Source organism: Diadema antillarum, unplaced genomic scaffold (genome assembly GCF_040938485.1).
Source record: "Diadema antillarum isolate AM-2024a unplaced genomic scaffold, OU_Dant_1.0 seq00001128_RagTag, whole genome shotgun sequence".
Taxonomy (NCBI): Eukaryota; Metazoa; Echinodermata; class Echinoidea; order Diadematoida; family Diadematidae; genus Diadema; species Diadema antillarum.
This window is the reverse complement of record NW_027271941.1, coordinates 412,507-432,053: the sequence shown is the minus strand read 5'-3', so window position 1 is coordinate 432,053 and position 19,547 is coordinate 412,507. Positions and strand designations below refer to the sequence as shown.

At 38.5% G+C, this 19,547-nt stretch overlaps 1 protein-coding gene across 1 annotated transcript; it reads left to right on the top strand.

Annotated features, from left to right (window-relative positions):
- Positions 1-225: 225 nt before the first annotated feature.
- Positions 226-19,171, top strand: LOC139744003 (uncharacterized). The gene is made up of 10 exons (XM_071654470.1): positions 226-387; positions 4,773-4,842; positions 7,118-7,220; positions 8,265-8,343; positions 10,057-10,109; positions 11,721-11,774; positions 12,674-12,776; positions 15,167-15,250; positions 16,807-16,910; positions 17,945-19,171. The coding sequence occupies exons 1-10, from the start codon at positions 267-269 to the stop codon at positions 19,169-19,171; spliced, it is 1,998 nt and encodes a 665-aa protein (XP_071510571.1). The 5' UTR covers positions 226-266.
- Positions 19,172-19,547: the final 376 nt, after the last annotated feature.

The following is a 19,547-nucleotide window of genomic DNA, read 5'->3' as shown; positions in this document are numbered from 1 at the left end:
AACTTTGTTCAAGTGACTTTTTGTTACATTTATGTATTAAAAAAAAGAAATGCAGAAATAAGATCAATCAATTCTGCAATCAATAGCTTTTAATAGGATCCTTTCGCCATCCTCAACAAAGCATAAATATTTGTGAACATTTCTCTCTACAAAATAAAGTGTACGTGTGTTACGATCTTTGGTGGTGGTGTTACGCCGCGCGCGCCGCACACCACATCACACAACCAACACACCCCTAATATTGTACTCTCAAATGTAAAGTTGACATGGGACGTTCTTCAAAGGACAAAAGAGATATTTATTATCGCTTGGCCAAAGAAGAAGGATGGCGAGCTCGGAGTGCTTTCAAATTGCTGCAAATCAACGAGGAGTTTGATATATTTAAAGGCAAGTTTTGTAGAAATGTGTCTAGATATACGACAAGTGTTATGTCGAAGTCCCGCGTGCTGAGTTTTGTGTGTGGTAAGTCGATAGCTACAAAACGTATTAGACTAAATTAAGCGCCACATGTCAATGCAATGCGTGATTGAGTTCAGATTAAATTCGACCTAACTAGTTAGCTTTCTAGGAGGGGTGTTTACCGTATTCATGACTTAACAAATGCTATGATATTATATTGCAATGGCAGTTCCGTAGCTGATCGTGTTTATTCTATTTCTAAATTAGATCTGTGTGAAGTCGTAAAACGTAACGTTAGCGTTAGTCGTGAACACCAGGTGAAACTATGGAATAGTGGTGGGTATGGCATGGACAAGATGGAAACCTACTAAGGTATATTTTAACAGATAGGGTAAGAGTTCCAGTAAATTATTCGGTCACCTACCGGTATTCCGTCACTTTAATAATATCACTAATCACCAACCAGTAAGTTCTACTGTCACAACACACGCAAATCACACCAATTCACATACCGGTAGACATCTACTTGTCTTGTCTTGTCTTGTCTTGTCTTGTCTTGTCAGTACTGCACCAACCGCCGCTGCTGGGCTATAAACGTGCAGTCCCTCATGCATACAGTTGCAGCACTTTAAAATCTCATTTTGGACAAACGAGATTTAAAGATATCAATATTGGTTGCAGATTTTATTTCAGCTGGCAGTGTGTTCCAAATTGGGATTGTCTTTGGATAAAGTGACTGGTGGTAACAATCTTTGTTGGTCTGAATAGTATTGTAATTCAAGGGTTGATTTAACCTGGTTGCTGGTCCACTTCTGACATTCCTTTTAAGATGATTTATGTTTGACGGGATTAAACAATGAGTTTCTTTATAGATAGATCAGTGAAAGCCTGGCAATTGTGCGTCGTCTTTGAAGAGAGTCCCACTTTAGATCTTGGAGCATGTCTGTAACACTGCTGGTTTTCCTGAAGTCGTTGGTGACAAACCTAGCAGATCTTCTTTGGACTTTCTCTAAGTTGGTGGTGTGGGTGACTTGATGAGGGTCCCAGATAGCACAACAATACTCTAGTTTAGGGCGTACAAGGGTTTTATAAGCTATTTCTTTGGTAGATTTAGTGCAGCTCCAGAGGTTACGGCGCAGGAGACCTAAGATCTTGTTTGCGCCAGAGATTGTCTGATTGATGTGTCTTGACCAGGTAAGGTTATCTGTCAGTTCAATGCCCAGGTAAGGATGATGTTTCACTTCCTGTAGGACGGAGTCTTTCATGACATACTTGTGGTGGTGAGGGCTTCTCTTGTGTGTTATTCTCATAATATGACATTTTGAACTATTGAACTTCATCTGCCATTGTGACTGCCAATCACACAGTGCTGAGATGTCTTGTTGAAGAATATCACAGTCCATTGGAGAGAGAATATGTCTATAGAGAACCAAGTACCTGTAGTTGTATGGTAGCCCTACTACATATCGACCACCTCCTTTTAAACTGACCACATATAATTCGCGCACTGAACACTTAGTACGCACTTCTCCTCGCGCAAAGCACATAAAAATGGATTGGCTTTGAATGTAGATGAGGATGGTGTGGGAAAACGCGATAATTCACTGTTCATTAATGATTTTAATCAAGGACAAAATTTCGAATGAATATTTTCACCAAATCGTAATGACAGCACAATGTAATGTCTATGGAAGTTTCTAAAAGGCTTCTAAAAAGCTTTGTACAACACGGTGTTCAATACAACTCGGTTTGCGTGCGTTGTCAATGCAAAAACAGTGGTTGATCCTAATAACGCGATTTACTGCGGGGAGCTGAAATGAGGCCACGCAAGTTCGTCGGCGATATTTTTGCACTGAAACTTCGAATCGAAAAGGGAACAACGGCATTTGATAGAGCTGGATTTTCTCAATCACGTAGGTCAGGTTTTTTACGTGAATTTCAGTGTTAAATATTCTTATCAAGCATATAAACATTAGGCTCGATGAGTAGTAGGTCCAACCCTACACTCATTCCCGACAGGAAACTCCCTTGGCCTTAATTATCTATTAGCCCCCTCCAAAAATCCATCCAAAATCCCAAATTTCACTGTCAAAAGTGCAGACTCGGCGAGACTTTGCAAAAGCGTACACGGATTGAGCCCACTAATAAGAGTATGGTTTGCCGAAAAGCGCTAGAAATTGAGAAATATGCCGTTTTCTTGCGGGATTTTTTGCTTATCCCTAGCGTCGAGTGTGATGGTGTCCTAAAAAACGCAACAGAAATAAAAAATTTCCATATGTCTGATGCAGCGTCTCAATGTACAAGGGTTGAATGCAAGTGCCGATTCCCCAGTATTCGGTCACCAACCCCAAAGGGCACCGCAACGTCTCATATGCAATTTGGCACCAACAAGGTAATGCGCGGCGCGTTTTTCAGCTGTCTTGAACACGCATTGACTTTGAACGCGCATACCGCTTGACCGAATATATACTGCGCGGTGACCGTATTCTGGGGAATTTTCAAGGTGATATATTTTGGGATTTTGTGAAATTCTGTGTGATATTTAACAAAATGAAAATTGAGATTAAAGAAATTTGATGTATTTTCACATACATTGTGCATAGCTGTAGATATGATGTAAGTTTGAAAAATATTTCAGAAAAGCTTAAATGACCGAATACTGGGGGCTCTACCCTAGGTCTAGAGTATCTAGAGACTAGAGTCTAGATCTGATATATAACCCGACCATGACCAGCTCTGCCTCAAAAGATCTAGGAACTAGATTCTAAATCTTGCAAAGACTAACCATGCAGACAGTGCAACTGTGCAATTCCGCTGACTAGATGCAATGGTTCAGTGTGTGGCCATTAACTATTAAAAGCCTTTTTAGCTGTTCTTTACAGGAATCTAGTAAATAGGTTCCCATATCCTAGATCTAAATTTACCAGGAGTGCCTTCGTGGCTTACATTGTAGATTCATATTAACATGAGTGGAGCTAATTGTTAATTTGTGTTTTAATAGATATGCTGCTCAGATTTTTTTTTTTAAAATTGATAGAAAGATTTATGGAATAGAGTTTATTCTATCAATATCTGTTTTCTTTTTGTATGAAAACTGCATGTATCACATTCACAGTATTATTTGCCCTTTCTCCAATATGTAACTTTAATTTACTTCTAGTGTGAGCTTGTATTGCTGTAGGCCTAGAAAAACTAGATCTAGATCTAGAAAACCTACTTTTAAAAATCGTATAAAGATGTACACTAAGTGATCAAGGTTGATCTCTAGACTATTCAATTCGCTGACCCCATTCAGGTGCATCTTTTTTTTTTGCGTAAAAAAATCATTGTTTGATGGCACATGTAGTTGACCTTGGAAAGGGGTTACATGTACCGCTCGCTTCACTGCTTTCAGACAGGTGGATTACCAACCTGTCTGTTCTCTGTTGACCTGCAAAAAGAATGTAATTTGGGGGCATTGAAGGTGCTCAGAGAATTGCGGGAGGAACGGGTTAAAGGAGGCATTCTATATCACTGGCATCTGCTGCATGGTATTAAGGCAGAGCTAGTGTGTGTGACCATTGTAGGTCCATGGTGTGACAGGGAAATATGAACTATTAATTGGTCTATGTAATGTTTTATCCACACATGACTTCAAAAGTGCCATGATTATGAGGTGTATGAATATTGAGATGGGCACTTCTTGAAATGGAAGTAAATCTATGACATCATAAAGCCAAGGTCATATTTGATGCTGCATGTCACCATGAAGAACCCAGGAACATGTCTGGAGATTATCAGAGAGTTGCCAGTGAACTGTGATTTCAAGATTTATAAAACTTTGTGTTCTTCTTTGGGCAAAATCTGGAAGTAGGCCCCACTGCAGTGCGCATGCATGATCCATGCATTAGCAAGCAAGATTAGGTTAGGTTTAGGGTTGAGGTTGGTTTAGGGTTGTATTTATGGTTGAATTATTTGAGGTACACTAAGGAAGTTTTTCCAAGAATAAAAGAGAGAAAGAAAAGAAAAAACACAGGAATAAAAAGGAAGGAAGAAGTGAAGATTCTATCTGTTGAAATGGGCTCTCCGCTGTATCAATCATGCATCAATTATGCCGTTTTGTAGAGCCACACAGTGGGGATGAACTCACAAGTATAATAGGAAAGCTGCTAAAGTGCTATAGTATTTGTACAGACAGGCAGTGGTGGGGCCCATTTCACGAGTATGCCCATCTTTGATGCACTGGTCTTGTGTAAAGGCTGTGATATCATATGAAATGATAAAATTCTCTTGTCTTCATCTCTCCTCCTTACTACCTCCCTCTCACTAAATCTAGTTTTGTGTATCTCTCGCTCCCATTCTTCTTCACTCAAGTGCATTTTTTTCTTTTACAGGAGTAACAAAGGTTGTTGACCTTTGCGCAGCACCTGGAAGCTGGAGCCAAGTTCTTAGTAGGAAGATGAGGTATGTACAGTGTCTCATTCAAAAGGTAGAATGACACGGTACTGTAAAAGTGGCAATTTTCATGGTGTAGACATTTTTGTGCATTTCGTCCAGCCAGAAGCTAGTGTGAAAATAGAAGCACACGAATATTTTTTTTTTGCATGCTGTATGTTCCAGTGATTAATTGTCCTGATTCCGCAGAATTATAAACATACGCGGAATTATTAACATGCATTATAAACATATAAACTAGACAGTTTTGAAATGTACTTGATCTGTAGTTGTTGAGCCTTTTATGAAATCCTTCATCATGGGAAATCAGGATTTAACACATCTTGGTGGAAAAGAATACAAATTTTATTCAGTGAGTGTAGTGAGGTTCCTGGACAAGGAAGTTTTGAGGTATTGAAAAAATGTGTGTGATCATGTTACCAGTGTTAGACATGATACTGCATTGTCAATTGTTTAATTATATCTAGAGAGCCTTGAGCATCAATAAGGACTCGGTGTCATTGCTGTTTTTGTTTAACTGTGTTTTATTATACCCCCGCCACACATAGTGTGAAGGGGTATATAGGAATCACCGTGATGTTGGTCGGGCAGTCGGGTGGGCGGGCGGTCGGTCGGTCGGTCGGTCGGTCTGTTGCAAAATCTTGCATCGCGAATTCCTCCTACAGTTTTGAAGCAATTTGAATGAAACTTAGGGTAAATGATGATATTGAGGTATAGATGTGCAAGACATGTTTTTTGTGTTTGCCGGACAATGCGTTGCCATAGTAACCATAATTTTACCAAAACCTTGTGGATTGAATAACTTCCATAGTATTTAAGCAATCAATTTCAAAATTGGTATCTATGATGATCTATAGGTTTAGTTATGCAAGACACTCGTTGTGTTTGTACTTGACAAAGCGTTGCCATGGTAACCGCATGTTTTCTTCAAAATCTTGTGGAGTGAACAACTTCCACAGTTTTGAAGCAATTGAAATCAAATTTGGTAGGCATTATGGCCTTGAGGCATAAATGTGGAACACATAATTTTTGTGTTTGTCAGACAGAGCGTTGCCATGGTAACCATAATTTTACCAAAACCTTGTGGATTGAATAACTTCCACATCATTCAAGCAATTAAAGGACAAGTTCACCTTCATAAACATAAGGATTGAGAGAATGTAGCAATATTAGTAGAACACATCATTGAAAGTTTGAGGAAAATCAGACGATCCGTTCAAAAGTTATGAATTTTTGAAGTTTTTGTGCAGTACCCGCTGGATGAGAAGACTACTGCAGTGTATGAATAACTTAGATGTCACATGCGTACAACAATATAAGGAAAATATAAAGAGAATTTCACAAAATTCCATCTTTTGAAAAAAGTACACATTCCCCTGACTCGTTACCGACAAATGTTATGGGTAATATTATTCCCCCTGCCTTTAGAAAGAGGCAAGTCAATGAAGGTGAACTTGTCCTTTAAGGTCAAATTTAGTATGTATGATGATCGGGAGGTGTAGTTATGCAAGACACCAATGTGTTAATATAAGAAAAATGTGTTGCCATGGTACCCACTCATTTTTGTATCAAATTGAACCACTTAATCTATGAAATTGAAATTTGGTGTGTATGATGCTCTTTAAGTGTAGTTTTCCAAAATGTCCTTTGTATTTGTATCGGACAATGCGTTGCCATGGTAACCGCATGTTTGCTTTTTTTAAATCCTCAGTTTTCAAGCAATTGAAACCAAATTTGGTAGGCATTATGGCCCTGAGGTATAGATGTGGAACACATAATTTTTGTGTTTGTCACACAAACCATTGCCATGGTAACCACAATTTTGCCAAAACCTTGCAGATCGAATAACTTTTCCATCATTCAAGCAATTAAAGTCAAATTTAGTATGTATCATGATCTAGAAGTGTAGTTTTGCAAGACACCAATGTGTTAGTTGAAGGAAAATGTGTTGCCATGGTAATGACTCATTTTTGTATCAAAATAAACCATTCAAGCTGTGAAGGTCAAATTTGGTGTGTATGATGGTCTTTACAGTACAAGTGTAGTGATGCTGGTGGAAAGCAAGTTTCCATTTGCTGTAAGTTTTATACTCAGTGTCAACTCTGTAATTGTACAGTAAACTAAAATTATTCTGTTTTCAATTCGACAAGTGCACAAACTTGGTATTAACGTCATTGCCCTCATGACATCACATATTATTAAGCAACACTAGGGGCGGGGGTATTAATCTCCTTCAGTGATAATTCTAGTTTGTTTTATTTTTTTTTTCTTCATATTTCTGCAGAGGAAAAGATGGGTCATTCGATGGAACCAAGATAGTAGCAGTTGACCTGCAAGCAATGGCCCCACTTCCTGGAGTTATCCAGATTCAAGGAGATATCACAAAGGTATCTATGGCAACCGACAAGCTAGCCTTCTCTAGATCTGCTTCTTCAGTGTGTTCCATTTTTGGACCTCAATGGGGTTTTCTTTGATCGCAAAGCTGCAGTGTCATTTCTGATGCTAGATGTAGCAAGATGCTTCAAACCAACTTGTGCAAATGAAATTCATATTGGGGAATGTAATATGATTGAGCACCACAAGAGTTAAAATTTGAAAGATAGGAAAGAAAGGAGTTTGGCCTGTAAGAAAATTGTGAAGGTAATAACATTTCTACGTCATATTTTGTGTAAGTGTTTTGAAAAAAAAAAAAGAAATAATCATTGGGGTGCCTTCTTTCCTCATTCTTTGATGACCAAAAAGCCTAAAAGAGCATGGTTGTATTTGCTGTAAGTATGTTAGCTTCAGTATACTCTAAAGTATTTTTCTTTTTCTTTTCTGTGTTTGTCCCATGTTAAACGAGGTGTTCTCAGTAATCTATCTTTTTGTAAAATGTCAAAAAAGAAAGGAAATAAAAAACACCACACTGTCGTGTACGTTTGAAATGAGAAATCAGGTTAATGGGCTATTTGTTCAAGACCTCAAAGATTGTGCAATACAGTGCACTCCTGTTACAGTGAAATTTTGTTACAACAAAGTACAAATTCTGGTTCAAGAATTATCTATTATATATATATATATATATATATATATATATATATATATATATATATATGTATATATATATATATATATATATTTGCATACTTTATTTTTTGTGCTATAATGAAATTTTGATGTAACAAAAGAAATTTGCCAATCTAGAGGATTTTGGTATAGTGGGAGTTGCCTGTACTCTGTCCCCGCCTGACCGTACTCACAATGTAGGTGACCACCAGCCATCACTGTCAAAATAATTCTTCCAATTTCAACTGTTGTGCATTGGAGTTCACTATAATGGTTGCAGCAGCTGTGTCATATGTGTCAGGGGCCTTTTTTTTCACTGTCCTGTGTTTTGTGAGTTTAAAAAGTAGATTTTTCAATGAGAACATTTCCTTTTCTCCTGATTTCAGGAATCCACTGCACGTGAGATCATCACCCACTTTGAAGGAGAAAAGGCAGACTTGGTAGTCTGTGATGGAGCTCCAGATGGTGAGATTAACAAGGGATTAGCAGGGGATTAATATGGTTGGCTGACAGATTAGCAAAAATACACAACAAAGAAATTAGCAGAACTAGATGAATGCCTCTTGTCAGATAAGGGGAGCATGATCAGTTGTGAAAACACAATCAAGAGAAAAATGATGGAAAGTCATCCCATATAATTGTATTGAAATTTCATTGATCAAAGGGATTGTATAGTTTTGATTGAGACCTAATTTCAGATTTCTAATAGTTTTTGGTGAGATAATGAAAAACCTCTTATGAAATATAAAAGAGCAAGTAATTCCATTAGGAATTTAACATTTATTTAATGAAAATTGGTTTTGAAATGGCTGAGATATCCAAAACCGAGTGATTCTAATAAAGTGTGGGACCCACCTTTTATCACAATTGCTTTGTTTTACTTTGTTTTTGGATGTTTCAGTCATTCCAAACCCGATTTTCGTCTAATAGACTTTGAATTCCTCATAAAATGGTGTGCTCTGTACTATTTCATAAGTGTTTTTTTTGGTATCTCGCAAAAAGTTTAAAGCCCAATTCTCATCCCCACCAATACTGTACCATCCCTTTAAGAATATGAAGAGGTGGCTGTCCAGAAACTTCAAGAAAAAAATATAGATATACAAAATGTACATATATCCTCATAAAAGATTAACCATTGATTGGAAACAATGACAACCAAACAGTCTTTCTACAGTGTGTTTAGACCATTGATTGGATTACTTTTCAATTTCTCTCTTTGAGATGGCATGATTACACAACTGTACAGTATTGATAAGGATTTAGAGTGCTGTAAGCCATGAATGGAAATCATGTTTGTTTTTTATTTTTTCCAAAGAAGTACACAGTGCATACAATGCAAAGGTGATCAAAAGTTGGCAAAAATGAGCAAGAGCTTGTAATTGAGGGTATCGCCCATACGTAGGTGCCGTGCGCAGAGCAGCATTTAGATGCATTATGGAGTAGCTCGGGTGGCAAACTAGCCCCGGTTTTGGCTGCACATGCACTTACAACACGCTGTGTCTTTATAAAGAGGTATTTTTTGTTGAATATTTCTTCGCTTTCCATCATGTGACCAGCACATTGAAGCCTTGTAGTAGTGAACCATGACTCTAGTGACTGCAAATCAGTAAAGCTTGATAGACACTTTCAACTCCTTTAAGCTGAATTATAGCCAAGAAAAAAAGGGCTAACAACGGAACAGCAGAGAAAGAACTCCATTGAATCATATGGGAACTGCGACTCACGTTTGACAACCGGAAGCGAACAATGGACCGAGGAATCCCACAGAGTTCTTTAGCGTGTGCAGTTTTTCACGTCATTGGCTATAGCGAGAATTGTCTGTTAGTTGCCAAACGTTTGTGTAACTAGTATCAAGTGATCCTTTATGGCTTTCATATAAAAGAACCTTTGAGGATTTGATAATCATTTCATTCATCCAGATCGCATATGGTGATGTTATAACTCTTATGTACAATCAAATCATTTCTTGGTAAACCATCATTTGTTGTATTAACATCTTGGAGTAAGTACTGTATGTACAATAGATATACCTTGTCACTCACCTTGAGGTTTACTGTACACTTGAAATCAATAAGGTTATATTCTGTTATAAAGCAAAATTATAAAGAAATATTGTGGCTGATGATAGTGACAGGATTATAAAATGGAATTCACCTGTATATCTTTTCTTCATCCTAGTGACTGGTCTGCATGACATTGATGAGTACATCCAAGCTCAGCTTCTCCTTGCTGTAAGTCTTCCTAGTAGATACTGAATACCCCCCCCCCTCCCCCCCCCCCCCCATCATAATGTGGATCCAATGCTTCTTTCAGTAGAAGTATTTCCATCTTTATTAGAGCGTGTTTTTGTATATTTTATGCCATGTAGGATTTACAAAGTATCAACAAAGCTGTTAGTGTGTGCTATTAAAATCGTAACAAAATATTCCGAAGATGCAGTGCACCATTATAACAAACACAGTTATAACAAATTTCTGGTTATAACGAGGTGAAATTAAGACCACAACATTATCCGCTCCATGTTTTTTAGTTGTTTGCTTTGTTTGGTTATAACAAAATTTTGATATAAGGAAAGAAAACTGCTGGGGCCCAAGGACTTTGTTAGATCAGGAGTCCACTGTATTGACAAGTGAGAGCAAGCTTGCAACCTCTCAGTTCATGTTGTGTGCATAGTTGTGTAAGGGTAGTCACAGCCCCATCATTCAACTCTGAGACTGACCTCCAGTCAGGAATGGTACCATGAATTGTGCTACCATGTCATCAATTAAAGGAAACCAAAACCCAAACAGAAATGTGGATTGAGTGAGAGCAGCAACATTAGTAGAACGCATCAGTGAAAGTTTGAGGAAAATCAGGCAATCAATGCAAAAGTTATGAATTTTTAAAGTTTTGGTGTTTGAACCTGCTGGATGAGGAGACTACTAGAGGTTATGATGTCATGTGTGGAGAACAATATAAAGAAAATGTAACTTTGGGAATTCCACAAAAATTCACTTTTCTAGCATAATGAAAGAGCACTTGACTACCGGCTTTCAGAAAGCAGGGGGAATAATTGCTACCCTTGTAGAATTCCCTTTATATTTTCCTTACTAGTATATTGTTCACACATGCAGCATTTTTCATAGAATACATCAGCAAAGTTTTGATGAAAAGAGAATCGTTTGTTCAAAAGTTATTGTTGCCACCATCGCTGGATGAGAAGACTGCAAAATTACTACAATGATATAAAGAAAATATGAAAAAAGTCAGCATATTTTTGTTTTTCTAGCATAATGAGAGAGAACTTCACTCATAGATACCTTTGTTCAGAAAACAGGAGGAATACTCATAGCATTGCCTCTAAACATATGTTAGTATTTAACAAGTCCAGGAAATATGTACTTTCCAAAAAAACATAAATTTTGTGGTTTTTTTGTTTTGTTGTTTGGTGTGTATCATTTTCCTCCTTTGACATTACAAACTATTGTCATCTCCTTCTCCAGTGATGGTTATACCAAATAGAATTCGTAACTTCTGAATGAATTATTCAATTTTCCTCAAACTTTGCTGATGTGTTCTACCAATATTGCTGCTTTCACTCAGTCCACATGTACATTTGGCTTTTATTCCCCGTAAAGGTTAGATTTGTCTTGAGTCCCAGATATCAGGCAGCCTGTTGCATTGCATGTTTTGTTTTCTTTTCTTTTCTTTTTGCATTTCTGTGTGTGTTGTTGTTTTTTTTACATGATGTGAATGGAAATGTAGTGTAGTGAGCAAAGATTTGTGGGACAGATGCGGTTGAACACAAACATCGTATTTATCCAAGTACCATTTTTGTCTCCTGTGTCTTTCGATATTTTCAGGCGCTAAACATCACCACACATGTATTGAAGCCCGGTGGGACATTTGTTGCCAAGGTAATGTCCATCATTTCATGAACTATAACCAAAGCAATGCCCTGACTTCACAAAATCAATTAATGTTGAAGAATTGCTGTTTAGGAGGAGTAAGCATGTCTTCAGGCTTACCAATCTAGTGAAGCATAGTATACCGGTAATGCAGTTCAACGCAATCTAATTTGTCCAAAGCCCATATCATTCTCTGTATTCATAATGCAACAAAACATGGCAGGGGCATAATGCAGCATAATATCAATATTTGCAAGGGTCACTTTCATTGCTTTCTGCAAAGTGCTTGCATATGATTAGTTACATCCTGACATTGGTAGATGCTTCTATAAACAGTGTGAACAATGAGATGAAAGATTTTATGTATCAAGCAGATTTGGCTTTGCTCCTAATACGAAAATGAGCTCAGACTACTGTATCATCCATTGGAAACTCAGTATATCATTTACAACAAGCAACATCTTCTGTAAGCATGATGCATCTGCATAAATCTGTTTTATATGTTTCTTACTGAAAGTACCTGGTGCTTTTTTTTTTTAAATGTACGGTAAACCTTGCATGTCATCAGCAGAAATTTGACTCTAGTGTGAAAGAGTATATTTCTCAGATGTATAGTCTACTCCCATTACAATGAAAGCAGTTAGACCGAAACTCTTATTACAAAAAAGTGGAAATTCAGATCCCCAAATTATTATCTACAATGTACATGTCTGTATACACATGTATACTTTTTGTTGGACTATAATAAAATATGTTGTATTGATAGTGAAAGAAAACTGCTGGTCCAGAGAGTTTTGTTCTAATGGGAGTCGCCTGTATCATATCTTGCCGTTGACAAACAAAATGTTGTCCAAAAGTAACGGTTGTTTAGCAGTGATTCTGACTCTGCTCATGTATCTTTTGTGCAGATATTTCGAGGAAAAGATGTGACCTTACTGTATGCTCAACTCAAGATTTTCTTCCCCCAAGTCACCATCTCAAAGCCTCGCAGCAGTCGAAATTCTAGCATAGGTAAGTGGCCAGCACCTCGATTTAGTCTGTCGCTCTCTCTCTGTCCTCATGTCTGTGTACATCTATGTCTGTTTGGTAATGTTGATTACATTACTGTTACATGAACATTGAGTTTTTATGCCTCCGCCACGAAGTGGTGCCGGAGGCATTATGTTTTCGGGTTGTCCGTCCGTCCGTCCGTCCTTCCGTCCGTAATGAATTTTGTGGACAGGGTAACTATCAAAACCTTTTGAGGTATCCTAATGAAACTTGGCATGTATGTGTATCAAGGGGTGAAGTTGTGCCTATCAACTTTAGGGTGCACATGCTCAAGGTCAAAGGTCAAAAGGTCAAGGTCAAATACATAAAATTTCACTATTTCCACCATATCTATGCAATGCCTGAAGATATTTTCTTGAAACTTAGTGTATATATGTATTACCCAATTAAGATTCTCTGGTGAAAGTTTGGGTTATGAGGTCAAAGGTCAAAAGGTCAAGTAAAAATATCAAAACTTCACCTTTTTTTTCTCTGTACCTTGGAAATTGTTCATGGTATCTTCACGGAACAAAGCATATATACAGTACTGCCTGGCAGTGATTATCTAGAGAATCTAGGGTTCATGGGGTCAAAGGTCAGGGGTCAAAGGTCAAGGGCAATGCTTCAAAATTTTACTATTTCCCTCATGTTTATGCAATGCCAGCAGGATTTTTTTTTTTTTACACTTGATGTATGCATGTATAACCGAACAGAGATTCTCTGGAAAGTTTTTTTTTTCTTTTGTTTTGCCTCAAAGGTCAAAAGGTCAAATCTCAAGTGAAAGTGCTGAACTAATTTTTTCCTCCATATCTCGGAAGTGGCTCAAGTTATCTTGAAACGTGCTACATATTTATGCATGTTCTTATGAATTCTTATGAATTTTAGGGTCAAAGGCCAGATGAAAATCGTAACAATTTACTATTTGATACAGAAATTGCAATTTTTCTCCATACCTTGAAAATTACTCAATGCATAAACGTGTGAATGGGTCAAAGTCAAGTTAAAATCCTTAAAGGACAAGTTCACCTTCATAAACATAAGGATTGAGAAAATGCAACAATATTAGTAGAACACATCAGTGAAAGTTTGAGGAAAATTGCACAGTCGATGCAAAAGTTATGAATTTTTTAAATTTTTGTGTTGGAACCGCTGGATGAGGAGACTACTACAGCTTGTGAGTCATATGCGTACAACAGTATAAAGAAAATGTAAAAGAAAATTCAAACATATTTTCACTTTTTTGGCATAATAAAAGTGCACTTGACTTGCCTCTTTCTAAAGGCAGGGGGAATAATATTACCCATAACATTTGTCGGTAACGATTCAGGGGAATGTGTACTTTTTTCAAAAGATGGAATTTTGTGAAATTCTCTTTATATTTTCCTTATATTGTTGTACGCATGTGACATCTAAGTTATTCATACACTGCAGTAGTCTTCTCATCCAGCGGGTACTGCACAAAAACTTCAAAAATTCATAACTTTTGAACGGATTGTCTGATTTTCCTCAAACTTTCAATGATGTGTTCTACTAATATTGCTACATTCTCTCAATCCTTATGTTTATGAAGGTGAACTTGTCCTTTAAATCCCAAATACATGCTCTCCTATTCATCCAATTAAACCTACAACTCTATAGGTCAAGGAAGGTGAACATTCAACACATTTGTGCCCAACTTGTCATTTTAATATATTGCCAATTTTGTGAAAATGTAATCACACGTTGTCCACATGTACTATCTATACCTATTAGGAGAATTATGCATTATGGCGGAGGCATACCAGTCGCCATAGCGACATTTCTAGTGTAATATTTGGTTTATAATTATACACGCAAAGTTAATATTTGATGGTATTATGCATTTCTAAGAACTGATTATGATGATGGTTATTATTATCAATATTATTGTTTTTATTATTATTATTATTATTATTATTATTATTATTATTATTATTATTATTATTATTATTATTGTTGTTAAGTTAGGTGTGCGTCTGTGTGCATGATGTTTGTATTTTGGTGTGTATGACTGTATGTGAGCATGTGTTTACATTATATATATTTCCATCTCTTTCTCCCTCTCCAGCTGTGTTTGAGCGTTCAAAAGCAGCCAAACCAAACTAAACCAAACCAAACCAAACCGTTCATGTACCTTCAATCTTTTGCAGCTGTGTTGATGAACACACTATATTGTAATTGATCTTTATCATACAGATACTCTAATGAGTAGAATCATAAATGAGTGCTCATTACAAAAACCATTGATTTAGAATAATGTATCATAATCCATATTATTAGTCTTGTAATAAGAGGAAAATTTACCCAGAAATTTGAAAAGGAGTTACACTGAGCATCTCTTGTGTGAAATGCAGAGGCCTTTGTCGTGTGCCAGAACTACGCACCACCTGTTGGCTACATACCCAACATGTCAAACCCTCTCCTGGATCAGAAATATGGTAAGTGTGGAAATATATCATGGAAATTTTTCTTCAAGCTTTTATGACTGTGTCTTGAAAGAAGGCTGTTTCCAAAATGATCAGCATGAACATTTTACCATTGTCAAAGTACTCAGGATCAAACATTGTCAAAATATCCTTCCTGGAAATCAAAACTAGTTCATGAATGTTGTTCCGAAATTCAGATTTTGCGAATGAAAAAAAAAAAGAGATGCAGGTTTTCAGATATTTATGTCAAGCAAGTTGTAGAAATTGTGGATGGGTCTGGTCAATATTGTTTTTGACTACCTTTTTATATTGCTGATTTATGGGATCATATTATGTTAAAGGTACTGTTTACCATTGGTAGCAGTGATTTCAAACTGTTGGGAGTTATCAAATTTGATGCGTATGTGTAGGCCAGTTGTATCACAAAACATTCTACCATACACAAAATTTTGCAGTAAAGCCTAAAATATGAGGTCATATCACTATTTTTCTCTCACTACACCATAACTGTAGACAGTTAAGTCTAGAAATTTTTTTATTATAACTACTGTTCACATATTGTATATTTAACAATACTTAAAGGGATTGTATAGTTTTGGTTGAGACTTAACTTCTATTTTCTTACATATTTTGGTGATATAATGTGAAAAAAGTCTTGTGAAATATGAAAGAACATGTAATTCCAAGAGGAATTAAATGTTTATTTGATGAAAATTTGTTTTGAAATGGCTGAGATATCCAAAAGAGATTTTATTATGATCTCTTTGTTTTACTCTGTTTTTTAATGTCTCAGCTATTCCAAAGCCGATTGTCATCAAATAAACTTTGAATTCCTCTTTGAATGGTGTGCTCTATACAGACTATTTCATAAGTGGTGTCTTGGTATCTTGCAAAAAGTTAAAAGCCCAATCCTCATCTCCACCAACAGTATTCTATCCCTTTAAACGCATGTGGTCCCAGAGATTTAGTCAAATGTGTATGCGGGCGCACGGCACAAGTGCGTGTATGTGTATGCTATCGACTCCTCTTTAGTGCTTACGCTGTGGCCCACTTCCCTGAGTCCGAAGAAGTCCGATCCACTGTAGTCAGTGGTCCGATCAGAGTTTGGCTCATGATTCGGCTGAGTGGGGATGACAGCTTTAGCAAATGTCTTTTGTGATGTCATAATAAGAAGCACATATGCTCGCACCCTGGCATTACTACAGACTGCATGATGCGTAGAGAATACAACGGAGGCAACGTTACTTAGCAACACCTACTCGCTTTACTCTTGATGACAGCTCAACGTCGGCAATGTTCGTATCAATGCCAACAGTGATCGGCAGTTTCATCAACAGGGCCCTCTGCACTACCGGGACTATGCACCTTTAAAATTGATTATACTGATTGACCTCTTTACATTGGTTGTATCTATCCATAACTCACATTCTAGAACTATTTTGAAGCATTTTGTTTCATCTGCAAATGGTAAACAATGCCTTTAAAATTACAGTACACATCAAGCATTGTACCGTGGTGATTGTTTTGAACATTTTGTCTTTTGAATTGAATTGTTGCCCGTGCTTCAGATACCGATTTCAACAGCCTGGAAGGGCCCAACCGAGTCATCGTTCCTTTCTTGGCCTGCGGTGACCTCAGTGCGTATGACTCGGACAGGACCTACCCCTTGGAGGTGAGGATGCCAACTTGCGATGTCGCCACGTCGCAAGCGACAAAAGAGTTATGTGATTGAAATTGATTACCTCCATTACCACCGCATTGCCCTTCATCGACGTAAATCAGCACCTGTTATTCAGCGTTTTCGTAATAGCCAAGATAGAAATTGTGGGCATACATACTCGGGTCGGACTTGAACCAGCAACCTCCTCATTGCTGGAAAAGTGTCATATTCACTAGAGTAACAATCTTCTGCCTGATAGCCAGTGTGTGCTAATGATTTTTTATCATGGCTCCTCCTAATTGGTGTGTATATTAGGCTGATGAAGAGAAATTTGCCAATCAGTTACAGTGATATGATGCCAGGATGATTTTCCTTCTGTCCCCTCATAATCCTGTATATGCCAGTGTTTCATGTATTGACAATTGGAATTAATCTGACATTACAACTTCTATGACAAGATGCCAGATACATGGATGAAATTCAATCAATCCCTGATAAAGGACATGCAATGACAGTGGAATATACCACAGACTGGTTTCTTATGAATTGTCGATGTAAAGCTCAAGTTCAAAGAAAAACATAGGAAGCGAAGTAAGTGACATGCTTTTCACCATTAGCTTGCAGCTAGTAAAAGAGAAATTAAGTTTTTTTTTGAGGGAGATGAGGTAAATCATACACTCTAGAGCAAGGGATGAAGGACTAATGATCTGATAATCATTGTTGCTGTGATGTCCAATGTGCCGAGTTAAAGGATACTTCAGACCTGATCTGTTGATGCCATATGTTACTGTCACCTTTGCAGATGAGGAACAGTATGGTAGAGTACAGCACCAAAGAAAGTGATTAAATTGAGTAAGCAACACAGATTCTGAAAGTGATATAAGGGACAGTAGAAATGCCTAGGCGCATTGACATTTGCAGTGAAATCATTTTTCTTCCATCTGAAAACCTTTGTCTTCTCCCATTTTCCTAATTTTTTTTTTTTTTTTGGTAGCCTCCATATTGCTCATCCCTGTTTGTTTGCTTTTTTCTTCTTCTCACCACAGCTCAAGCCTGGAGAAGGATACACGTACCACCCACCAACTCAGGGACCCATCAACCCTCCCTACCAGGTTGCTTGCGCCATGAAAAAGAGAGATCAGCTTGCCAAGCCAGTGTCTTCCAGTGCCAGGATACGAGAGCCTTCGTGGGTGAGCAGGATGGGAGAAGAGGCAAGTAGGGCAGCGGATGCCGGGGCCACTGGGGGTCCCGGAGCGTCTGGTGGAAGGCCTTCAAGTGAGTTTGATGATGTGCTCCGAGCAGGTGCAAAGCAGCAGCGATTGGATCTTCTGGGTGCCTGTGGCTCAAGGGGTGGCATGCTTCCAGGATCGCTGTCTGGAGGGGAGATGGCGCACGGGGAGCGGGCCCCAGACGTGCTGGACATAAGGAGGGGCGTGCCCACAAGGAACGTTGAGAGTGGGGAGGAAGAGGGCCAACATACAGTGCTTGAGGTCCGAGGAATGTTTCCTCCCGATTTAATAGGCGGGGCAGCGCAGGAGGGCAACATCGATGGTGGAGGAGAGCAAGGGAGTCAACGAGACGTTGAGGTGCTGGAGGAGGAGGAGGAGGAGGAGAATGGTTTGGAAGGGGCTGTGGGAGGATTGGTAGGAGCAGTAGGGGGCATTGGCATGGAGCAGGAGGACAGGGGAGAGGGAGAGGTGGAAGAGGTTGTGATGCAACCGGCAGCAAGAGGTGATGATGGTGAAACCGGTAGGAGACTCGTGGGTGCAGGAGGACAGGTGATGATGGATGGGGCTAATATTGGACGGGTGCAGATTGAAGCTGTGGAAGGTGCCATGGGTGGTGTTGACACCGGAGTACCAGTGGATGTTGTCCAGCCGACTGCTCGAGGTGATGCGTACCCACTTGATGTACTGGGTGGCATAGGCGGCCTCAGCAATGCAGACGTCTTGGTTCCCAGAGGGACTGATCCGCAGTGTCGGCCAGCGGGGGATGTTGGACAGCAAGGGGCCCAGCAAATGGGGCTCGACGTCGTTGAGTTTGCTGGGGGAGTTGGCTCGAATTCGCCCACCAGCCCTGTGAATCACGGAACCGGGAGTGCACAGGGTGTCCCCTCAGACGAAGCTCCCTTTTCCAACACAAGGACACTCGCAGGAGCTAGTCGAAGGGCGCCCCCTCCTGATGTGGCTGGTATCGAATCAGGCATTGTTGGAAGACTCGATAGTTTGCATGTACAAGAAGAGGAAGAGGACACAGGAGAGGATTGGGTGTAGTGATGTGGTATTCCATGGTACATTCATGTTCCTTTTTTGCATTTCAGAAAACTACCTATGGATAGTTTCAATAATTATGTAGTGCTCCATTGTCACATGCATACAATTTGTTAGATTCCCAATACGTAATGTATGTATCGTAAAAACATCATGTATAGTTCAGGGATATTCACTGGTATGTAAAAAGCTGACTTAGGTCTTAACTCTCATCCATCTTTACGTACCACACACAATCATTACATCTTCCTCAACTCTGGTGAAGATGTTGGCATTGTGAAAAAAAAAAAGGAGAAGAAATAGAATAAAAAGATGAAAGTGTTCATGACCCCTGTGCCTCAGTGGGATATTGTTCAAATCACAACTTATTTCAGATGTT